Here is a 23,460-nt window from a genome sequence, read left to right as displayed (position 1 = left end):
ATCCAACAATTCTCTTCATCTTAGGTTAACAAACTTGTTTCAAAATAATGAAAATAAAAGAAACACACACACCCACTCACCCACACACACACACACACACACACATACACCAATCCAAACTGTTCAATTATATTCTAATGCCAAGAATTTCATGAGCAGTTTATAAATAGTTATATTCACTTCTGTCAAGAGTATCAAGACATTCAATGAAAGTTTCATTTCATTTTAAGCATGTTTGTAGGTAGATTTGTCTGGAAAATCTCCCACTCCGTGTTCCATTTGGTTCTGACTATGGCTCCAACTAAAGAAATTAGATCCCAGCTGATCATCAATTTCCCACTCCTTGTTCCTCTCGGTCCTATCCATGTCTCTGACAATAACAATTAGATCCTCCAGCTGAAATCTTTCCTAGTTGGCCAGCTTTCTTATTCCTTGCAATCCTAGCATGTTCCTTGGTCCATCAAATGAAGCTTCTGTACCATTTCTTCTTAGTTATGATACAGTAGCAGATATATGGAATGCATAATAGTTGCTTCTTTCATTCTTGTGATTGACATAATGTAAATTTAACCTTGAGCCTCTGTTTCTTTCTTCCTCTTCCCTTTATTCGTATTTTATTTCCATGCTATGTTGATACATTTCAAAAATATGTTAAGTACTATATCCTCAATACATGGTCACAGAAACACACTTCTTTACATAAATAAATAATCTATATCTCACCTCAACAATATCGGTGTCATCAGTGAGGATGGCCAACTGCTGTTCTCGCTTTTCCAACTCAGACTGATATTTGATTGGATTTGCTAAAGCCTCTGCAAAGTCCGACATTGTGTCAGGAACATAATCTTTGACAACCACATGTACAAAGAGTGTAGCCAATGGAAGTGGCTGGCCTGACTCATTGCGCAGGGCAATGTGACGGTACCCTGGGCACAGGCCAACAACAGGCAGCACACGGTGTCCTATTAGTCTGCCTGATTCTTCATATGCAGCTATACGTAGACTCGCCAATTCTGGGAGAACAACCTGTACAAAAGGAACATCTAATGTTAATGTTCCCACGCTGTCTGAAAAGTTAAATTATCATAGCTATACAATATTTACTGTGAGTTTTACTTCTGGTCCATCATGGATATTTTAATTGGCAATATCTTAGTTTCCTGTACTTTTACATTAGGTGGCTGCCACACTAACATTTACCTTTACAACAAACAAAGACTTATTATGAAGTCATGCACAGTTTTTGTTTATGAGTAACATACACTGGGCAAAATGCATTGCTGGAAACTTCCTACATGCCATTCAATCTCAATATTTTGTATAATGCAGAATTTGATTATTTAGAGAGCACACTATCTGCTGGTAGATTACCAAAGTATGCTTACTCATGTCAGTTACAGTATCATTAAGATTCTTAGTGGAGTTTTCTACGAGCACAAAACATGTCTGGTGGGGGACTCCATTTAAGAATCAGTCATTGTATGTTGCTACATTGCTATGAGTAGTAGCAGTAGTAGCTTTCCTCATCCGTAGATCTCTTTTTACGGGCATATAGGACATGTCAAAGTATTTACAAGTTTAGACTAATTTAAGATAAGCTAAATGATTAATGGAAAATCTCATATAAAGATGTGAAACAAATACTAACAAAGAGATAGAGGGGCTGGCCAGTACTTACCTCAGCTCAGTACAGCCGATAGATACACATAGAACAGAACCGAAAATTTACGTTCCTAGCTTTAGGAACAAATGTTCCTTCATCGGGGAGGAGAGAGGGGAAAGAAAGGGAAGAAGGGAAAGGAGGTTCAGTTACTCACATCCCAGGTTACGAAGCAACAGGGAAAGGAAAATAGGGAGGGTAGCAAGGATGGAGGCATGGTTGTCAGAGGGAAGCCAAAGATATTCTACTGTAAGTACTGTGCCAGCTTCAAACCAAAGAGGATGCATACAGAAGTAAAGAGGTATATAGTATAAAGATAAACACAACTATGTAGGATGAAAAGATGCGTGAATGGCTAAAGAGGAAAGGGAAAGAGGATAAGACTGAAGAGTAAATGGGAGTGAGGTTGTTTAACGTAGGTTCAGTCCAGGGGGATGGCAGTATGAAAGGATGTGTTGGAGTGCAAGTTCCCATCTCCGCAGTTCAGAGGGACTGGTGTTGGGTGGGAGAAGCCAAATGGCACATACGGTGTAGCAGGTTCCTAGGTCCCTAGAATTATGCTGGAGGGCATGCTCTGCTACTGGGTATTGGGCATCTCCTAGGCGGACAGTTCGTCTGTGTCCGTTCATGCGCTCAGCCAGTTTAGTTGTTGTCATGCCGATGTAAAAGGCTGTGCAGTGCAGGCATGTCAGTTGATAAATGACATGTGTAGTTTCACACGTGGCCCTGCCTTGAATTGTGTATGTTTTACCAGTAGCGGGGCTGGAGTAGGTGGTTGTGGGGGGATGCATGGGGCAGGTTTTGCAGGGGGTCAGTTACAGGGGTAGGAACCGCTGGGTAGAGAAGGTAGTCTGGGAATATTGTAGGGTTTAACAAGGATGTTACGGAGGTTAGGGGGGCGACGAAAGTCAACTCTGGGTGGTGTGGGGAGAATTTGGTCAAGGGATGATCTCATTTCAGGGGTTGACTTGAGAAAGTCATATCCCTAGCGGAGTAATTTGTTGATGTTTTCGAGGCCAGGATAATATTGGGTGACAAGGTGGATGCTTCTGTGTGGTCTGGGGGTAGGAACATTGTTGTTGGACGGGGAGGAATGTATTGCTCGGGAAATCTGTTTGTGGACAAGGTCTGCAGGATAGTTGCGGGAGAGGAAAGCACTGGTAAGGTATTTTCCGTATTTTTTCTTATTTAGTGGTCTTCCTTTGGTATTGAACATTACCAACACAATTAATTTCTTTCTTTCTCGTCCTTCCCTCTGCGTTTTATTCCTTCTTATGATTACTATTTCAACTTTAGTTATTTAATTTCCCTACCCACCAGTTACCCACTATGTACCCTAATCCTATACCACATTATTTACATTCATTCCGGAAACATGCATTCACCGTAGCCAAACTGCAATCCCACATACTTTTCCTCCGGTCCTGCTTAACCTTTGGAATTACCCCTAAAGGGCTTACCTTAAAAGTTCCCATCTCCGGGTGCTATTCCTCCTTCCACCAGTCTCTCCTGGACTTCCAGAACCTTCAATCCTTAGCCCTTACCCAACTTGTCCTGAATCTCTACACTACTTCATGTAACCACCACTCTCAACAGCTCCTATCTCTCTTCAAAGTCCTCCACCTCTCAAACCCTTGCTTGGAGAACACACTCAGGAACATCATCCTCGAAGCCAGCTGCAAACTTGAGTTCCATGCCACACACCACCTGAAAAAACTATCCACAGTGCTAGTGCAACACCTAAGAAGAGGGGGCCCTCTCCCTATCCCTCACAAACACCAACCACAACAGAACCTTCAACAAACCCCCCTCATAGCCAACAAACCTAGCCTAGCCACCCTACTCAATCTCCCCATCCCAGCACATACCCCACACAGACCAAATCTCAACTATAACCACAGTCAAATGCCACATATCACCAGTCCCAATTCAGTCCTAAACCTCTCATCCAGATCCCTCTCTCCACCAGAGACATCTGTTCTATCAAAAGGCTTAACCTTTAGCCCCACGCCTAAATTCAACCACACTGCCCTGGTTAAAGATCTCCTCTCATTCACCCGGAACCTCAACTGGAAATATCACTTCACTACCCAAACACAGCCCCCAAATACTAGACCCAGTGTTGAACCCTGTCTAGAACAGTTCCGACTGCCTTCTCAAAGGGATCCTCCTCCCCTCCCCAAAAACCATCCCTTGCAGACATTTCAGGAATTCCTCACATCCAGTGTTGCCTCCCAGTCCTTCTTGAAGAACATCCCGACAACCCCCAACATCACCCCAGCTGAATCCCAAGCCATTAAGGAGCTGAAAATAGACCGCTCTATTGTCATCCTCCCGGCGGATAAAGGCTCCACAACTGTTGTACTTGACCGTGTGGAGTACGTGGCAGAAGGACTGCGTCAACTCTCCGACACCTCAACCTACAAAGCAGTTACCCAGGATCCCATTCCCTCCATCCAGACTGAGCTGCAAAAAATCCTAAAAATCCAAGGTCCCTCACAAGGCCTCACAACGGCTTCCATAGACTTACTCACTCCACCTGAGCCACGTACCCCTACCTTCTACGTATTACCCAAAATCCACAAAGAGAACCATCCTGGCCATCCCATTGTAGCAGGCTTCAAAGCCCCAACCGAACGTATCTCAGCTCTGGTAGACCAGCACCTCCAACCTATCACCCGCAGACTCCCATCCTACATCAAAGACACAAACCACTTACTAGAATGCCTCAAATCCATTCCCACCCCTCTCCCACCTGAAACCTTTCTTGTCACCATAGATGCTACATCCCTTTACACAAACATCCCACATACCCATGGTCCCTCTGCCCTTGAGCACTACCTCTCCCAACACCCACCCGAAGATCTTCCAAAAACCTCGTTCCTTATCACACTTACCAACTTCATCCTCACCCATAATTACTTCACTTTTGAAGGCCAGACCTACAAACAAATCAGGGGAACGGCCATGGGAACCAGGATGGCTCTGTCCTATGCCAACCTCTTCATGGGCCGCATGGAGGAGGCTTTCCTGAAGACCCAACAGCTGCTTCCCCTGGCCTGGTATAGGTTTATAGATGACATCTTTGTGGTCTGGACTCATGGTGAAGAAACACTCCTTAATTTCCTCCATAACCTCAACTCCTTTTCGAATCTGAATTTCACACGGTCCTTCTCCAAAACCCAAGCCACCTTCCTGGATGTTGACCTTCATCTTGTTGAAGCTCACATCCACACCTCTGTCCATATCAAACCCACAAACAAACAACAGTACCTTCACTTTGATAGCTGCCATCCTTTCCACATCAAACGCTCCCTTCCCTACAGCCTAGGTATTCGTGGCAAATGTATCTGCTCCAGTGATGAATCCCTCAACAATACACCAATAACCTTACCAGTGCTTTCCTCTCCCGCAACTATCCTGCAGACCTTGTCCACAAACAGATTTCCCGAGCAATACATTCCTCCCCGTCCAACAACAATGTTCCTACCCCCAGACCACACAGAAGTATCCACCTTGTCACCCAATATTATCCTGGCCTCGAAAACATCAACATATTACTCCGCCAGGGATATGACTTTCTCAAGTCAACCCCTGAAATGAGATCATCCCTTGACCAAATTCTCCCCACACCACCCATAGTTGCCTTTCGTCACCCCCCTAACCTCCGTAACATCCTTGTTAAACCCTACAATATTCCCAGACTACCTTCTCTACCCAGCGGTTCCTACCCCTGTAACCGACCCCGCTGCAAAACCTGCCCCATGCATCCCCCCACAACCACCTACTCCAGCCCCGCTACTGGTAAAACATACACAATTCAAGGCAGGGCCACGTGTGAAACTACACATGTCATTTATCAACTGACATGCCTGCACTGCACAGCCTTTTACATCGGCATGACAACAACTAAACTGGCTGAGCGCATGAACGGACACAGACGAACTGTCCGCCTAGGAGATGCCCAATACCCAGTAGCGGAGCATGCCCTCCAGCATAATTCTAGGGACCTAGGAACCTGCTACACCGTATGTGCCATTTGGCTTCTCCCACCCAACACCAGTCCCTCTGAACTGCGGAGATGGGAACTTGCACTCCAACACATCCTTTCATACCGCCATCCCCCTGGACTGAACCTACGTTAAACAACCTCACTCCCATTTACTCTTCAGTCTTATCCTCTTTCCCTTTCCTCTTTAGCCATTCACACATCTTTTCATCCTACATAGTTGTGTTTATCTTTATACTATATACCTCTTTACTTCTGTATGCATCCTCTTTGGTTTGAAGCTGGCACAGTACTTACAGTAGAATATCTTTGGCTTCCCTCTGACAACCATGCCTCCATCCTTGCTACCCTCCCTATTTTCCTTTCCCTGTTGCTTCATAACCTGGGTTGTGAGTAACTGAATCTCCTTTCCCTTCTTCCCTTTCTTTCACCTCTCTCCTCCCCGATGAAGGAACATTTGTTCCGAAAGCTAGGAACGTAAATTTTCGGTTCTGTTTTATGTGTATCTATCGGATGTACTGAGCTGAGGTAAGTACTGGCCAGCCCCTCTATCTCTTTGTTAAGATAAGCTAATTCATATATGCATACATTTATAGACTTCAATCATTAGATTTACTCCTGGTATACAATACTTTTTTTTTACAAATAACTTCAATAACTTATTAAATAGTGTAATGTCACACTGTTAACTTATATCTTACTATCAGTCACTGCATACACTATACACACATTGTTTCATAACACTTCACTCACCACACACACACACTGGTGATCTCTGGGCCATTTTTTGTATCGCAGCTTCCCATTTGCTATCCTGAAAAACTAAGTCAACATCCCTCTATAATGAGTGAGACGTTGAGCTTAGAAAAAAGAAGAGGTGTTGCACAGCTTGGGGGAAAGTTTTTCTAGAGAAGGAAAAAAGAAGGAAAAACATTGTGTGAAGGTGTTACATGGAATGTTTTATAATCATTATTATTATTTATTTGTATAACTTTTTTTTACCAAACCCCTACTCTGTTTTATCTAAGTAATCCTTCAATGTATAAAATGATTTGCATAACAGGTACCTTTTAGCTGCATTTTTAAATAAGTGTATTTTTGCAATTTCTTTAATCTCTTTTGGTAATTTATTGTACAGTTGTATTCCTTGGTAGAAAATGCTGTTTTGAGTTTTATGTTTATTTTTTCTTGGTAAATGTAAGATAGTGCAGGCTGCCGAAGATGGGAGTGATCATTTCCTGGTCAGAGGCCTTTTAAATGTACAGTGTAAAGGAAGAACAGGGCCTATATGAAAAAGAGTTGTAAGGTACCCTGTGGAGAAACTAAAAGATCAAGCAACAAAGACTTAATACCAGGTGAAACTTAGTAACCACTTTGAAGCACTCAGTGAAATGGACACGAATCAGGACATTTAACTAATGTGGGGAAACATCCAAAGCTCAGTTAGGGATACAGCAAAGGAAACACTTATGGGAAACACAGTGGGACAGAGGATCTAGTTGGGAAAGGAATGTGCAGATGCCCTGGACAGGAGTAAGGAAGTCAGGAACAAGTGGTTGAAGGGGACAAATCTGGCACAGGGTACAGCACAATTGGAGGAGGTCTGAAAGACTACACAAGCAACTCTGAGAAGAGCAAAGAGGAAATGTATAAGGGATATCATCATTGATGCAGAAACAGACTTCAGAGGACAAAAGACTAAGGAAATGTGAAGTACCTCTGCAAAGGTCACCAGGCCAAGCAGAAATTTGTCAAAGATTCCCATGATATGATCTTAATGAATGATAGCGATATATCTCAGTTAGCACACTTTCAACAGCTGCTAAATTGTGATGAAACTGAACTGCAGTTGGTTTTTATCTCCTCCAAGGTAGGTGGGGGATAATCAGTATCAGCTGTAGTTGGGTAACTGATTATCCCCCACCTACCTAGTTGGGTAACTACAGCTGATACTGATTATCCCCCACCTACCTTGGAGGAGATAAAAACCAGAATCAGATACCTTAAACAGAATAAAAGTCCAGGTGAAGATGGAATACAGACTGAAATGATACTGGCAGGAGGAGAGAAACTTGTAGAAAGAATACACCAACTGATACAGGCGATATGGACCAAAGAATAACTACCAGCAAAATGGAAAACAGCTCTGATTTGTATTTGTCCAATACATAAGAAGGGCGACAAACTGAAACGTGGCAACTATCGAGGAATTGCCCTACTTAATGTCTGCTATAAGATCCTGTCCAATTGCCTCAAACATAGAATTCAGCTGGTGGCAGAATCAGTGATTGGAGAGTACAAGGGAGGTTTCTAGCCAGGGTAGTCACCAGTAGATCATATCATCAATCTCCAGAAGCGCACTAAGAAACTGGGTGAATATGGTAAAGATATGCATATTTTATTCATAGATTTCAAGAAGGCCTATGATTGTATACATCGCAAGAGCCCGCTCAGCTGTTTAAGGGAGTTTGGCATGGCAGAGAAACTCATAAATCTGATTAAGATCTGTCTGAGCGAAACACGTGCAAAGGTGAAGATGGGAAATCGCGTAACTGAGGAATTTGAAATTGAGACAGGACTCAACTTTGCCCTCGAGAAGATCGTACGCAAGACCTTCCAAGAGAACAAAGGAATTGAAATTGAAGGAAACTGACTGGCCTACTTAGCCAATGTAGATGAAATCTGTTTACTCTCTAGGTCTGATGAGAGTTAGAGCAAATGATCAGAGCACTAAAGGAGGCTGCCAGCAAATTTGAACTAAACATAAATGAAGCCAAGACAGAGTACTTTGTTATAATGTGTGGTCAAAGTCGAACTGCTGGTCATCTACAATCACTGCAGGTGGGAGACCAGTCCTATAAGAGAGTGCATGAATTTAAATACTTAGGGGCACTTTTCACTGAGAACTTGTCATGTGAAACAGAGATTAATACCAGAATGCAAGCAGGAAACCAATCTTACCACGACCTAGCACAACTGCTTCAGTCCATATATCTCTCCAGACAATTCAAGATTCAACTATACAAAACCCTGATCTAGCCTGTTGTTCTATATGGCTGCGAGACATAGAGTATCTGGAAACAGGACTTCTATAAACTCTTCATTTTTTAGAAGAAAGTACTTTGGAGTATCTTCGGTCCAGTTCTGGATGCAGACACAGGGGAATGGAGGATCAGACACAACCAAGAGCTTGAGGTGCTATACCAGCAGTGCAACATAGCAGGAACTGTCAAAGCCTAATAAATGCGGTTGGCTGGCCAAGTGGCCCGGATGGAAGATCACAGATGGCCTCGGAAGCTCCTAGAGTTCACACCTACAGGAATGAGACCACCAGGGAGACCCAAGAAGCATTGAAGGGATGGCCTCCATGAAGAATTAAATCAAGCAACGATAGATGTGGATGGATGGCGGATAGCAGCAATGGACAGAATACAATGGAGGAGGAAACTATGTGGTCCACTGGGCCTGATCATGTAGAAGAAAAAATGTATGTTGAGTCCTTGCTCTAGTTCCATGGTCATGAACAGAGCTGTTTGTGTAGTAATTACCAATGTTATTTTTGATGTGCACAACTGACTGGTAAGTGTATCCACACGGAGCAGTTAAAATCGCCAGTGTTTTGAACAGATCTTTACAATTAGCTTGAATACTATCTTTGGTTATTATTCTTATGGCTCTTTTCTGGAGTTTGAAAATTGTATTCATTTTTTGTGCATTTGTTCCCCCAAAAAGAATGCCATAGCTAACAACTGAGTGTACATATGAACAGAATGTAACTAAAAGACACTGCATGTTACATACCGATGATAGGTTCTAAGGACATAATATGCTGATGACATTCTGTTTGGAAGTACCTTTGTTTGTTCACACCACTTCAACTGAGAATCAATATTCATTCCTAGAAATTTTGCATTTGTTACACAATCTATAGAGATGCCATATACATTTAATTTAACAATGTCATTTTTCCTCTTCAAACTGAAATTCATGACATTAGTTTTCTTTATATTCAATGACACTTTATTGCTTACTGACCAGTAGTAAACTTCCTTGAGAGTGTCATTTGCTTTCTTTGCAAGGAGCTCTCTTGTCGTCTCAGTGACTATAATGTTGCTGCCATCAGTGAAAAGAATTTTTCACCATCTACATCTACATTTATACTCTGCAAGCCACCCAACGGTGTGTGGCAGAGGGCACTTTACATGCCACTGCATTATCTCCCTTTCCTATTCCAGTCGCGTATGGTTCGCGGGAAGAACAACTGCCGGAAAGCCTCCGTGCACTCAAATCCCTCTAATTTTACATTCGTGATCTCCTTGGGAGGTATATGTAGGAGGAAACAATACATTCAATACCTCATCCAGAAACGCACGCTCTCGAAACCTGGACAGCATGCTACACTGCGACGCAGAGAGCCTCTCTTGCAGAGTCTGTCACTTGAGTTTGCTAAACATCTCCGTAACACTATCACGCTTACCAAATAACCCTGTGATGAAAAGTGCCGCTCTTTGGATCTTCTCTATCTCCTTTGTCAACCTGACCTGGAACAGATCACACACTGATGAGGAATACTCACGTATAGGTCGAACGAGTGTTTTGTAAGCCACCTCCTAAGGACTCTCCCAATGAATCTCAACCTGGCACCTGTCTTATTAACAATTAATTTTATATGATCACTCCACTTCAAATCATTCCGTATGCATACTCCCAGATATTTTACAGAAGTAACTGCTACCAGTCTTTGTTCCGCTATCATATAGTCATACAATAAATTCTTTTTATGTATTCGCAATACATGACATTTGTCTATGTTAAGGGTCAGCTACTCCCTGCACCAAGTGCCTATCCACTGCAGATCTTCCTGCATTTTGCTGCAATTTTCTAATGCTGCAACTTCTCTGTATACTACAGCATCATCCACAAAAAGCCACATGGAACTTCCGACACTATCTACTAGGTCATTTATATATATTGTGAAAAGCAATGGTCCCATAACACTCCCCTGTGGCATGCCAGAGGTTACTTTAATGTCTGTAGACGTCTCTCCATTGAGAACAATATGCTGTGTTCTGTTTGCTAAAAAATTCAAACCAGCCACACAGCTGGTCTGATATTCAGTAGGCTCTTACTTTGTTTATCAGGCAACAGTGCGGAACTGTATCGAACGCCTTCCGAAAGTCAAGGAAAATGGCATCTACCTGGGAGCCTGTATCTAACATTATCTGGGTCTCATGAACAAATAAAGCGAGTTGGGTCTCACACGATCACTGTTTCCGAAATCCATGTTGATCCCTACAGAGTAGATTCTGGGTTTCCAGAAATGACATGATATTGAGCAAAAAACATGTTCTAAAATTCTACAACAGATTGATGTCAGAGATATAGGCCTATAGTTTTGCCATACCATAAGTAACACTACTAGGAAAGTCATTGATGTATATCAGGAATAGTGCTGGTCCTAATACGGTACCTTGCGGAACTCCTATATTAATGTATTTTAGTTCTGATAAGTGTTTTACTAAATGTTTCGATCAACTTGAAGTATGTATTATTTCTACTCTTTGTACCCTATCAGCTAGGTATGATCGAACCAGTCCTTACCTACCCCTCACATTCCCAATGCTTCTAATTTATTTGATATAACCTTGTGGTCGACTGTATCAAAGGCCTTAGACAGATCCAAAAATATGCCTGTGACACACTCATCTTTGTCAAGAGCATCAAGTTCAACTTTTGAGAATTCTACTATGGCTGACTCCATATTTGTGCCACTTTGGAAACCAAACTGTGATTCACTTAAAATATTGTATTTATTCAGCTAATTCATGAAACTGTCTTTTATAATTGCTTCTATTATTTTAGAGAATGGTGACAGCAGGCAAATGGGCTGATAATTTTCTGTCTTCTGCATCACATTTCTTACGCAAAGGTACAACTCTTGCCTGTTTTAACTGATCTGGAAATGTCCCTGATGTGAAGGATTCATTTATTATATTTGTTAGGGGACCTTGTATAGTCTCTATGCATTGTTTCAGTACACACATTGGTACTTCATCTAAGCCTACTGACTTTTATTTTTTAGTTTTTGAACAGTTTTACTGACTTCATTCTCTGTGGTTGGCAGTTGTTGTTGTTGTTTTGTTGTTGTTGTTGTTGTTGTGGTATTCAGTCCTAAGATTGGTTTGATGCAGCTCTCCATGCAACTCTAACCTGTGCAAGCTTCTTCATCTCCGAGTACTTACTGCAACCTACATCCTTCTGTATCTGCTTAGTGTATTCATCTCTTGGTCTCCCTCTACAATTTTTACCCTCCACACTGCCCTCCAATACTAAATTTGTGATCCCTTGATGCCTCAGAACATGTCCTACCAACTGGTTCTTTCTTTTTGTCAAGTTGTGCCACAAATTCCTCTTCTCCCTAATTCTATTCAATACCTCCTCATTAGTTATGTGATCTACCCGTCTAATCTTCAGCATTCTTCTGTAGCACCTCATTTCGAAAGGTTCTATTTTCTTCTTGTCTAAACTATTTATCATCCATATTTCACTTCCATACATGGCTACACTCCATACAAATACTTTCAGAAACGACTGCCTGACATTTAAATCTATACTCGATGTTAACAAATTTCTCTTCTTCAGAAATGCTTTCCTTGCCATTGCCAGTCTACATTTTATATCCTCTCTACTTCAAGCATCATCAGTTATTTTGCTCCACAAATAGCAAAACTCATTTACTATTTTAAGTGTCTCATTTCCTAATCTAATTCCCTGAGCATAGCCCGACTTAATTCGGCTACATTCCATTATTCTCGTTTTGCTTTTGTTGATGTTCATCTTATATCCTCCTTTCAAGACATTGTCCATTCTGTTCAACTGCTCTTCCACGTCCTTTGCTGTCTCTGACAGAATTACAATATCATCGGTGAACCTCAAAGTTTTTATTTCTTCTCACTGGATTTTAATACCTACTCCGAATTTTTCTTTTGTTTCCTTTACTGCTTGCTCAATATACAGATTGAATAACATCGGGGAGAGGCTACAACCCTGTCTCACTCCCTTCCCAACCACTGCTTCCCTTTCATGCTCCTCAACTCTTATAATTGCCATCTGGTTTCTGTACAAATTGTAAATAGCCTTTCGCTCCCTGTATTTTACCCATGACACATTTAGACTTTGAAAGAGAGTATTCCAGTCAACATTCCAGTTGAAAGTAGCATCACTGGATTTGGTGCAACATTATTTACAGGTGTTATATTTGTTTTGGGGAATTGTTGCTGTAACTTCTCTGCAATACTTGAAAAATGCTGATTTGCATAGTTTGCTAAGTGTTGTGGATCATTTATTACCTTATCCCCCTCCCTTAGCAGTATGTTATTCTGAGTTTCTTTGCCTCTCCCTGCTTCCGTTTTTATAAGATCCCTGACTGCTTTGCTTTTATTCTCTGCATTGTATATTATTTTTTCATTAAGTGACTTTTTTGCATCAATCAGCACCTTACTATAGATCTTTTTGTGTCTATGATAGAAATTTAAGAATTCTGGATCATGGCGATTCTTTTTCATGAAACTGAGGTATTTAAGTGTTTGGGAGGACTTCTTAATACCTGCTGTTATCCATCTGTTTTTGTGAGATGTTGATACAGACATGCATACTTTTGGAAATACCTTTTCAAAGTTCAATTTAAATAATGTGGAGAATTTAGAGAATTTCATATTCGCATTGGTTCACTTCATCCCAGTTTTGTTTTGCTAGTTCTTTTGAAAAATCTTTTATTTTGATTTCTGGTGGATATTGTTTGTAGGCTTGTAGTTTAGGGAATGATCCGATGCCTCATTTTACTGTTGTTATTTGACAGAGATGGTCTGATAGTCCAAGATCTTTTACAGCTACATCACTTTTTTCCTGTCCAAATTTGTGGCCACATGGTTAATTACTGATGCAGTGATTGCAGTAACCCTTGTTGCATTACTGACCAAAAGGGACATACCAAAACTCTGAAGGATATTTATAAGGATGCTGCTGGTTTCATTTATGATGTTAGTGTTGATATTAATGTCCCCACACACAAATGTTCAAATGTGTGTGAATTCCTAAGGGACCAAACTGCTGAGGTCATCGGTCCCTAGACTTACACACTACTTAAACTACTTCCCACTAACTTATGCTAAGAACAACACACACACCCATGCCCGAGGGAGGACTCGAACCTCCAGCGGGAGGGCCGCACAATCCATGACATTGGGCCTCAAACCTCGCTGCCACTCCACGTGGCTGTCCCCACACAGAACTATGTTGACCTTTGTACTTGAGATGTTATCTAGAACTTCTGTTATTTATTGAAAAAAATGTCCACACCAACAGTGGGAGATCTATATACACACAAAATGATTAATTTCTTAGTGATATCAAGCCCTGTTATTTCAATAGCTGATATTTCAAAGTTTTTGTCTTCACTTACTGTACTGAGCTCATGTCTTGATTCGAACTGTGTTCCTTTTCTGATATAAATGCATGATCCTCCACCCCCTGAAGCAGTTCTGCAGTAAGAGTTTGCCCTTTCATAGAATGAAAATACTACATGCTGGATTTCTGTGTGTCTATACCAGTGCTCATTAACACAAACTACTGTACTGTGCAGTTGAAAGATTGGAGCTCAACTTCTAATAGTTGTATTTTATTTTTTATTGATAGCATGTTTTGATGGAGGACTGTTATGTCTGTGATATGCCCCATGTTACTCTTTCCGATGGTTTGTTTTTCTTTGTGACATATGGTATGTGTAATATTTGGAGTGTTAAAATCTGTCTTGTGAATGATAGTTTCAGTATTTTTAAACTGCTGGAGATACCCTTTAGGCAGAGGAATCTGTTGTCTGGATTTATCCTAAAAAAGACTTACTTTTCCTACCCATGTGTTCGAGATCCACCCCCTATACTTTCATTAATCAGCTGTACCAATCTCCCCTTCCCAGTCCTGTTTAGGTGTAGGCCATACCTAGCGAAACCCCATTTCTTGATAGTCCCGGTGGGCACCAGAGAAACATGAGCAAAGTTGGCTGCCCTCAGAGCCATCCCTAACCCCACATTGATTCGCCTCACAGCTCCATCAAGGTGTGGTTGATCATGACACTGGAACAGCTCAACAAAGTGTACGTTAGTGCCATGAGTCAGGGAAGCTACCTTGTACAGGTCACCATCTAGGTCATATACCCCATCCCTGTCCAAACTGTTTCCTGCCCCACCCACTATCACTACATGGCCCTCTTCTGAAAGTCATTACATAAAGATCCTAAGTCCTCTATCACATGACTTAGCCCTGCATTTGGCTTGAAGATACTGGTGACCTGGTATGCTGCCCCTAAACTTTCCTGTAACAGAGGGCCTACACCTCGCCCATGGCTACTACCTAGCAGCAGCACTTTCTTCTTCCAAACACTTGGTATATTCCTAGGTTTCTTGACCTCAGTTGAGGTGTGCTGCACATTTTCTGCTCCTCATTCTATCTGAGGCTCTGAAAGTTACAATAAATGCCTACTGCACTTGTCACTGAGTAGTGATGTATACTCTGACAGAGAGCATCTGTTTGGAAATCTCACATAAATGTACCTTTGGCAATTTGCAATGTATCCCATTGTCCATTGGTGGATGCAGCTCCCAATACAGATACATCTGTCTACTGGCCCTTTGCTTCACTGTTTCTCTAATACACATGCAAATGGCAAGGCTTACTGAAAACCCTTGCCTTTGATCACATTTGGGCACAATATGGAAATATTATTTCCCATGAACCATGGACCTTGCCATTGGTGGGGAGGCTTGTGTGCCTCAGCGATACAGATGGCCATACCGTAGGTGCAACCATGACGGAGGGGTATCTGTTGAGAGGCCAGACAAACATGTGGTTCCTGAAGGGGGGCAACAGCCTTTTCAGTAGTTGCAGGGGCAACAGTCTGGATGATTGACTGATCAGGCCTTGTAACAGTAACCAAAACGGCCTTGCTGTGGTGGTACTGAGAACGGCTGAAAGCAAGGGGAAACTAGAGCTGTAATTTTCCCCGAGGACATGCAGCTTTACTGTACGGTTAAATGATGATGGCGTCCTCTTGGGTAAAATATTCTGGAGGTAAAATAGTTCCCCATTTGGATCTCCGGGCAGGGACTACTTATGAGGACGTCGTTATCAGGAGAAAGAAAACTGGTGTTCTACGGATCAGAGCATGGAATGTCAGATCCCGTAATCGGGCAGGTAGGTTAGAAAATTTAAAGGGAAATGGATAGGTTAAAGTTAGATATAGTGGGGATTAGTGAAATTCGGTGGCAGGAGGAACAAGACTTTTGGTCAGGTGAATACAGGGTTATAAACACAAAATCAAATAGGGGTAATGCAGGAGTAGGTTTAATAATGAATAGAAAAATAGGAGTGCAGATAAGCTACTACAAACAGCATAGTGAACATATTACTGTGGCCAAGATAGACACGAAGTCCACGCCTACTACAGTACTACAAGTGTACATGACAACTAGCTCTGCAATTGATGAAGAAATTGATGAAATGTATGATGAGATAAAAGAAATTATTCAGGTAATGAAGGGAGATGAAAATTTAATAGTCATGGGTGACTGGAATTCGAGAGTAGGAAAAGGGAGAGAAGGAAACTTAGTAGGTGAATATGGATTGGGGGTAAGAAATGAAAGAGGAAGCGGTCTGGAAGAATTTTGCACAGAGCATAACTTAATCACGGTTAACACTTGGTTCAAGAATCATAAAAGGAGGTTGTATACATGGAAGAATCCTGGAGATACTAGAAGGTATCAGATAGATTATATAATGGTAATCAGAGATTTAGGAACCAGGTTTTAAATTGTAAGACATTTCCAGGGGCAGATGTGGACTCTGACCACAATCTATTAGTTATGAACTGCAGATTAAAACTGAAGAAACTGCAAAAAGGTGGGAAATTAAGGAGATGTGACCTGGATAAAATAACTAAACCAGAGGTTGTACAGAGTTTCAAGGAGAGCATAAGGGAACAACTGACAGGAATGTGGGAAGGAAATACAGTAGAAGAAGAAAGGGTAGCTCTGAGGGATTAAGTAGTGAAGGCAGCACTACATCAAGTAGGTAAAAAGACGAGGGCTAGTAGAAATCCTTGGGTAACAGAAGAAATATTGAATTTAACTGATGAAAGGAGAAAATATAAAAATGCAGTAAATGAAGCAGGCAAAAAGGAATACAAACGTCTCAAAAATGAGATAGACAGGAAGTGCAAAATGGCTAAGCAGGGATGGCTAGAAGACAAATGTAAGGATGTAGAGGCTTATCGCTAGGGGTAAGATAGATAATGCCTACAGGAAAATTAAAGAGACCTTTGGGGAAAAGAGAACCACTTGTATGAATATCAACAGCTCAGATGGAAACCCGGTTCTAAGCAAAGAAGGGAAAGCAGAAAGGCGGAAGGAGTATATAGAGGGTCTATAACAAGGCAATGTACTTGAGGACAATATTATGGAAATGGAAGAGGATGTAGATGAAGATGAAATGGGAGATAAGATACGGCGTGAAGAGTTTGACAGAGCACTGAAAGACCTGAGTTGAAACAAGTCCCCGGGAGTAGACAACATTCCATTAGAACTACTGACAGCCATGGGAGAGCCAGTCCTGACAAAACTCCACCATCTGGTGAGCAAGATGTATGAGACAGGCGAAATACCCTCAGACTTCAAGAAGAATATAATAATTCCAATCCCAAAGAGAGAAGGTGTTGACAGATGTGAAAATTACCGAACTATCAGTTTAATAAGTCACAGCTGCAAAATACTGACACGAATTCTTTACAGACGAATGGAAAAGCTGGTAGAAGCTGACCTCGGGGAAGATCAGTTTGGATTCCGTAGAAATATTGGAACACGTGAGGCAATACTGACCTTACGACTTGTCTTAGAAGAAAGATTAAGGAAAGGCAAACCTATGTTTCTAGCATTTGTAGACTTAGAGAAAGCTTTTGACAATGTTGACTGGAATACTCTCTTTCAAATTCTAAATGTGTCATGGGTAAAATACAGGGAGCAAAAGGCTATTTACAATTTGTACAGAAACCAGATGGCAGTTATAAGAGCTGAGGGGCATGAAAGGGAAGCAGTGGTTGGGAAGGGAGTGAGACAGTGTTGTAGCCTCTCCCTGATGTTATTCAATCTGTATAGTGAGCAAGCAGTGAAGGAAACAAAAGAAAAATTCGGAGTAGGTATTGAAATCCAGGGAGAAGAAATGAAAACTTTGAGGTTCGCCGATGACATTGTAATTCTGTCAGAGACAGCAAAGGACGTGGAAGAGCAGTTGAACGGAATGGACAGTGTCTTGAAAGAAGGATATTAGATGAACATCAACAAAAGCAAAACGAGAATAATGGAATGTAGCTGGATTAAGTCAGGTGATGCTGAGGGAATTAGATTAGGAAATGAGACACTTAAAGTAGTAAATGAGTTTTGCTATTTGGGGAGCAAAATAACTGACGTTGCTTGAAGTAGAGAGGATATAAAATGTAGACTGGCAATGGCAAGGAAAGCGTTTCTGAAGAAGAGAAATTTGTTATCATCGAGTATAGATTTAAATGTCAGGAAGTCATTTCTGAAAGAATTTGTATGGAGTGTAGCCATGTATGGAAGTGATAGATGGATGATAAATAGTTTGGACAAGAAGAGAACAGAAGCTTTCGAAATGTGGTGCTACAGAAGAATGCAGAAAATTAGACGGGTAGATCACATAACTAATGAGGAAGTATTGAATAGAAATGGGGAGAAGAGGAGTTTGTGACACAACTTGACAAGAAGAAGGGACCGGTTGGTAGGACATGTTCTGGGGCATCAAGGGATCACAAATTTAGCATTGGAGGGCAGTGTGGAGGGTAAAAATTGTAGAGGGAGACCAAGAGATGAATACACTACGCAGTTTCAGAAGGATGTAGGTTGCAGTAAGTACTCGGAGATGAAGAAGCTTGCACAGAATAGAGTTGCATGGAGAGCTGCATCAAACCAGTCTTAGGACTGAAGACCACAACAACAACAATAGCAACATTTCCTAAGACGGGACAGCAACAGATTACAACTTGACCCTGGAGAAGATGCATATCAAGCATTAGATGTCATACCCTCTCAGAATATTTATGAAATTTTACATATTGCATCAGCTATTCAAATGTTTGTTTAAAATATCCCTTCATGATTAAAGATGCCAATTTATTTCATTCTATTGCACTGCCTTGAATATTCTTGATTTTACACAAGTTCTGTGATTTGTCCTGTAATACCTACTACTGCCTTTTTTGTGCCCTTTAACTGAGACGGTTTTGTGAAATTCTACTGGTTATTCTTCCACACATTTTCATCAGTGATGAAAAAAGGCTCCAAGAATTTTGCACATTATATTACTTGAACATTTATTATTTCTTTTGTTATTCCTTACCCATTTTGTGAAAAGTGTTTATGTATTATTGTCCAATAATGCCACACTTTACAGTTGAACTGCCCTCAGATATTGAAGACAATTATGGTTATTTTGAACACATTCTTTCCGCTGACAAAGCAACCTTTTATGTCAATGGTGAGTGATTTGATGTAATGTATAAATTTTGGGGACCAGCGTGCCCTCTTGAGATGATACAGAGCACCAAAGACAATCCAAAAGTGAAAATTCAGTCTCACTTTAACAATGTAACAAATTAAAAAATCATATGTCAATGGGTATTAAACAAAACAACTAATGCCCTTTGATATGTCCGAAGGATTGAAACTCTGAAACAAAAGATAACCTAAATCATTGCATCAATTCTCATATGCTATGATATGATATTGCACTGCCTGTGTTGTTAAGAAGAATGATGCATTGTTCCTTTAGACATGCATCCATGTCTATAGGAACAGGTGCTGTAGTGACTACAATAAAGGAATGATGACAATGACAATTTGTGCCAGACTAGGCTCCAACCTGAACTTCCCACTTTACATGAGAGGTCACCTTAACCGCTTTGGCTATCCATGCGATGTTCATTCAGAAGTTTGGGTCTGGTCATGGGTCGTGTATGGATAGCCAAAGTGGTTAAGGTGACCAATTGCGCTAAAGCAGGAAACCTGGGTTTGAGTCCCGATCTGGCACAAATATTCATTGTTGTCATCCCTTTATACAGCCGATGGTTGTTTGTATTCACAGCTGTGAATACATTTCATGTACAAATATGATGTTTCCCTACTACATGAAGGGAACTTACACATCACGTGAATTGGCTGTGTGCTGTCCATGGTGATTCTTACCGATTTATTTTCCTATTGCATATAAAAAATGGTTAGTTCAAAAACATTATGACAACAGTTTTGTATATTTATCACACTTTCAGCACACATGTAAACAGCAAGACTTTTTGGTAGATCCTGTACAGCTGGAAACTCATTAGACTAGTTCATGAGCTATGAAGAAATGGATTTGATGAGAAGTAATTAAATTGTATCAAAAAATAAATAAAGCCTAGCAGAGAATTTTCATTGTGATAATATTTAGAAAGGACGTTAACCATGCAGGAACTATAAAAGAGGCCTCAAACAACCAAAAGCACTAGATTCCATTCCCGACATTTTTTCATCTATCACTGGTCTGCATTTATTTGGAAGTCAATACTCTTGGACTAGTGACTGATACAAAGCACAGACAAGTCACAGGAATTACAAGGCACATCCCAATAGCATAAAATTTCCTTCTCCCTCTCTATCTGTATCTTTTGCCTTCTTCCCTTACTTTCATTTTATCAGTGTTTGTATTTATGTTACTGTTTTTACCTTTCAGGTTTCTTTTTATGTCTCTGTTATTTCCTGTGTCTTTATTCTCCAACCACATTATCAACCACCAGTTCCACTGTAAGAGACACAGAATCCTTACTCAGCCACATGGAAGTACCCTGATCATGCAATATTATCTTTAAATTACAGAGTACAAACAGGGATATCTATGGAACTGTTGTTGTTGGTAAGACAGACAGTCTTATGAAATAGTCCTGAACGCATTTTCTGAAAACTGTCTTGAGCAGTTAGTTTGACAACCCAAACCAGTGGAAAATATTTTAGACATCATAACTACAAACAGGCCTCACCTTACTGACAATGTAACTATACAGACAGGGATTAGTATTCATGATGTCCTCATAGTGACAATGATTACTGAAGTTAAAAAATTCATCGAGAAGGCTAGAAGCACGCTGGAAAAAGAAGATAAGCAGTTGTCAGCTTCCCATTTGGACAATGAATGGACATCATTTAGTTTCAATGTGTTGAGTGTAGAGCAATTATGGTCAAAGTTTAAACTGTTTGGAAATTGTGCATTGGAGGATTGTGTGCAGAGTAAGCAGATTAAGGATGGAAAAGACCCACTAAGGTTTAATAAGAAAAAAGGGTTCAGAAAATTCTATGCAAATAGAGATTGTTGCACTCTTGTTTCAAAAAGGAATATGGCAGTGTCAACAGAGAGATTAATGCATCTATAAAAAAATCAATGCATGAAACAAACAACAACCTCCACCATCATATCTCAGCAGAATATCTTAGCAAAAAGTTGAGAATATTCTGGTCCTATGTAAACCACTAAGCAATTCAAAGGCTTCTATTCAGTCACTCCTCGACCAGTCTTGTGTGGCAATAGAAGACAGAAGAAGATATTCCAAGTTTGAATATAATAAATTTCCTTGAGACAGAAAAGCTTTTGTCCACGAACCAGCACAGATTTAGAAGGCAATAGCTTTGCGAAATTCAGCTTGCCATTTTCTCACACAATATCCTATGAACCGTGGCTGAGGGGCAACAGGAAGATTCCATATTCCCAGATCTCTGGAAAGTATTTGACACTGTGCCCCACTGCAGACTGTTAATCAACATCTGAGCAAATGGATACATGAGTGGCTCAGAGAATTCTTAAGCAACAAAATCCAGTATGCTGTCCTGGATGGTGACTGATCATCAAAGAGAAGGGTATCATCAGGAGTGTGCAATGAACATGTAATAGGACTGCTCTTGTTCCCTATATAGATAAACGATCAGACAGACTGGGTGAGCAGCAGTCCCTGACTGATTGCTGATGACGTTGTAGTATATAAGAAAGTATCGTCATTGAATGGCTGTGGAAGGATACTGGATGACTTAGAATTTCTATTTGGTGTGAAGACTGGCAGCTTGTTCTAAACATAGAAAAATGTAAGTTAATGCAAATGAGCAGGGAAAACAAACCTGTAATGTTCAAACAGAGTATTACTGGTGTACTGTTTAACAACTTCATGTCCATTTGATACCCAGGTGCAAGTTTGCAAAGTGGTGTGAAATGGAACAAGGTGGTACACAAAACCAAACTGTCAGCTTCAGTTTATTAGGAAAATTATAACAAAATGTAGCTCAACTTTAAAGGAGAGCGTATACAGAACACCTGTGTGACCAATTCATGAGTTTTGCTTGAGTGTGTGGAATCCTCTTCAGGTTGGATTAAAAGAAGACTTGAAGCAATTCAGAAGTGTGCTGCTTGATTTGTTATCTGTAGGTTCAATCGACATAAATTAATTATGGAGATGCCTCATGAACTCAAATCAGAAGCCCTGGAGAGAAGACAAAGAACTTTTTGTGAAACACTATAGAGAAAATTTAGAGAACTGGCATTTGCAACTGACTCGACAACAATTCTGCTACCAGCAACATTGATTTTGCATAAAGACCACGAAGACAAGATAAGAGAAATAAGGGCTTGTATGGTTGTGTATAGCCAGTTCTTTTGCTCTCACACCCTTTGTAAGTGCAGCAGGAAAGATAGTGACTAGCAGTGGTACAAAATACCTTCTGCCATGCATCATATGGTGGCTTGCAGGGTATGTATGTAGATGTACGTCTAGATTCTCCCACACTCAAATGCAATGGGTTTCTCGGATGGATGTAGTCTGTGTCTTTTTACAATCATTATGAAACAGAATGGCTGGCCATTACTTACCTACAGAAATGAGATGTGAAGTACTGATGATGTACACACTTTCAGGATTAATAGATCTTTGTTTACCCTTGTCCTTACTACAGATGGGTCCCTCTCATCATAAGGTCTGAGCGACCTGACCTTCCTTTTTAACCTTCCCCAAACCATCCCTCTTACCTACCCAAGGAAGGAAATTTTGGTTCTGAAAGCTAGAAAGTGTGTCAGTTTTACTTTTATATGTATCTTTTCAGCAGTAGTACAAATCTCATCTCCTCTAGGTAAATACTGACAGCAATACAGTCTCAATTTATTAGTTGTATTAATTGAATTTTCCTTTGAAACAATTTTCACTACCTTTGTGCAGCATACATTAGTTTCATCACACATTCTTCACCAGTATCATGTTTACCTCTCACACGCTTTCATTCTTCATTTCCCAAATAAACAAAATTCACGTGCAGGATCAATCATTGTCACCACTCTGTGTCTGTTGATATTTTAAAGGATGTTGTAATTAATCTGTGGTTTCCAAAGTTCAGAGTACAGACCATATGTACAAATGGCATCCCATATCAGCAAGCCACCAACAGGAAAGGAAGCTGCAGGAACTGAACATTTCTTCTTCCACTTCTGCTACTGCTACTACTACTACTACTACTATTACTACTACTTTTGTTGTTGTTGTAGTTATCACTATTATTCCTATTACTTTTCCTGTTGTTAACACATATGGTGCATCGCAGAGGGTTCCCTGTGCCACTACTAGTCAGTATCTTTGCTGTTTCATCACAAATAAGAGTGA

General features: G+C 40.7%; 1 protein-coding gene across 1 annotated transcript in view; it reads right to left on the bottom strand.

Moving 5' to 3' along the window:
• The window catches only part of LOC126194771 (1-phosphatidylinositol 4,5-bisphosphate phosphodiesterase classes I and II), a 435,021-nt gene that overhangs the window by 95,491 nt on the left and 316,070 nt on the right, over positions 1–23,460 (bottom strand). Inside the window, exon 16 of the mRNA XM_049933060.1 lies at positions 724–1,029. Coding sequence (XP_049789017.1) covers positions 724–1,029 — 306 coding nt within the window. The remainder of the gene's footprint in view (positions 1–723; positions 1,030–23,460) is intronic.

The sequence above is a fragment of the Schistocerca nitens genome, chromosome 7 (genome assembly GCF_023898315.1).
Source record: "Schistocerca nitens isolate TAMUIC-IGC-003100 chromosome 7, iqSchNite1.1, whole genome shotgun sequence".
NCBI lineage: Eukaryota > Metazoa > Arthropoda > Insecta > Orthoptera > Acrididae > Schistocerca > Schistocerca nitens.
Note: the sequence above shows the minus strand (reverse complement) of the source record. Positions and strands in the feature narration are given on the sequence as shown.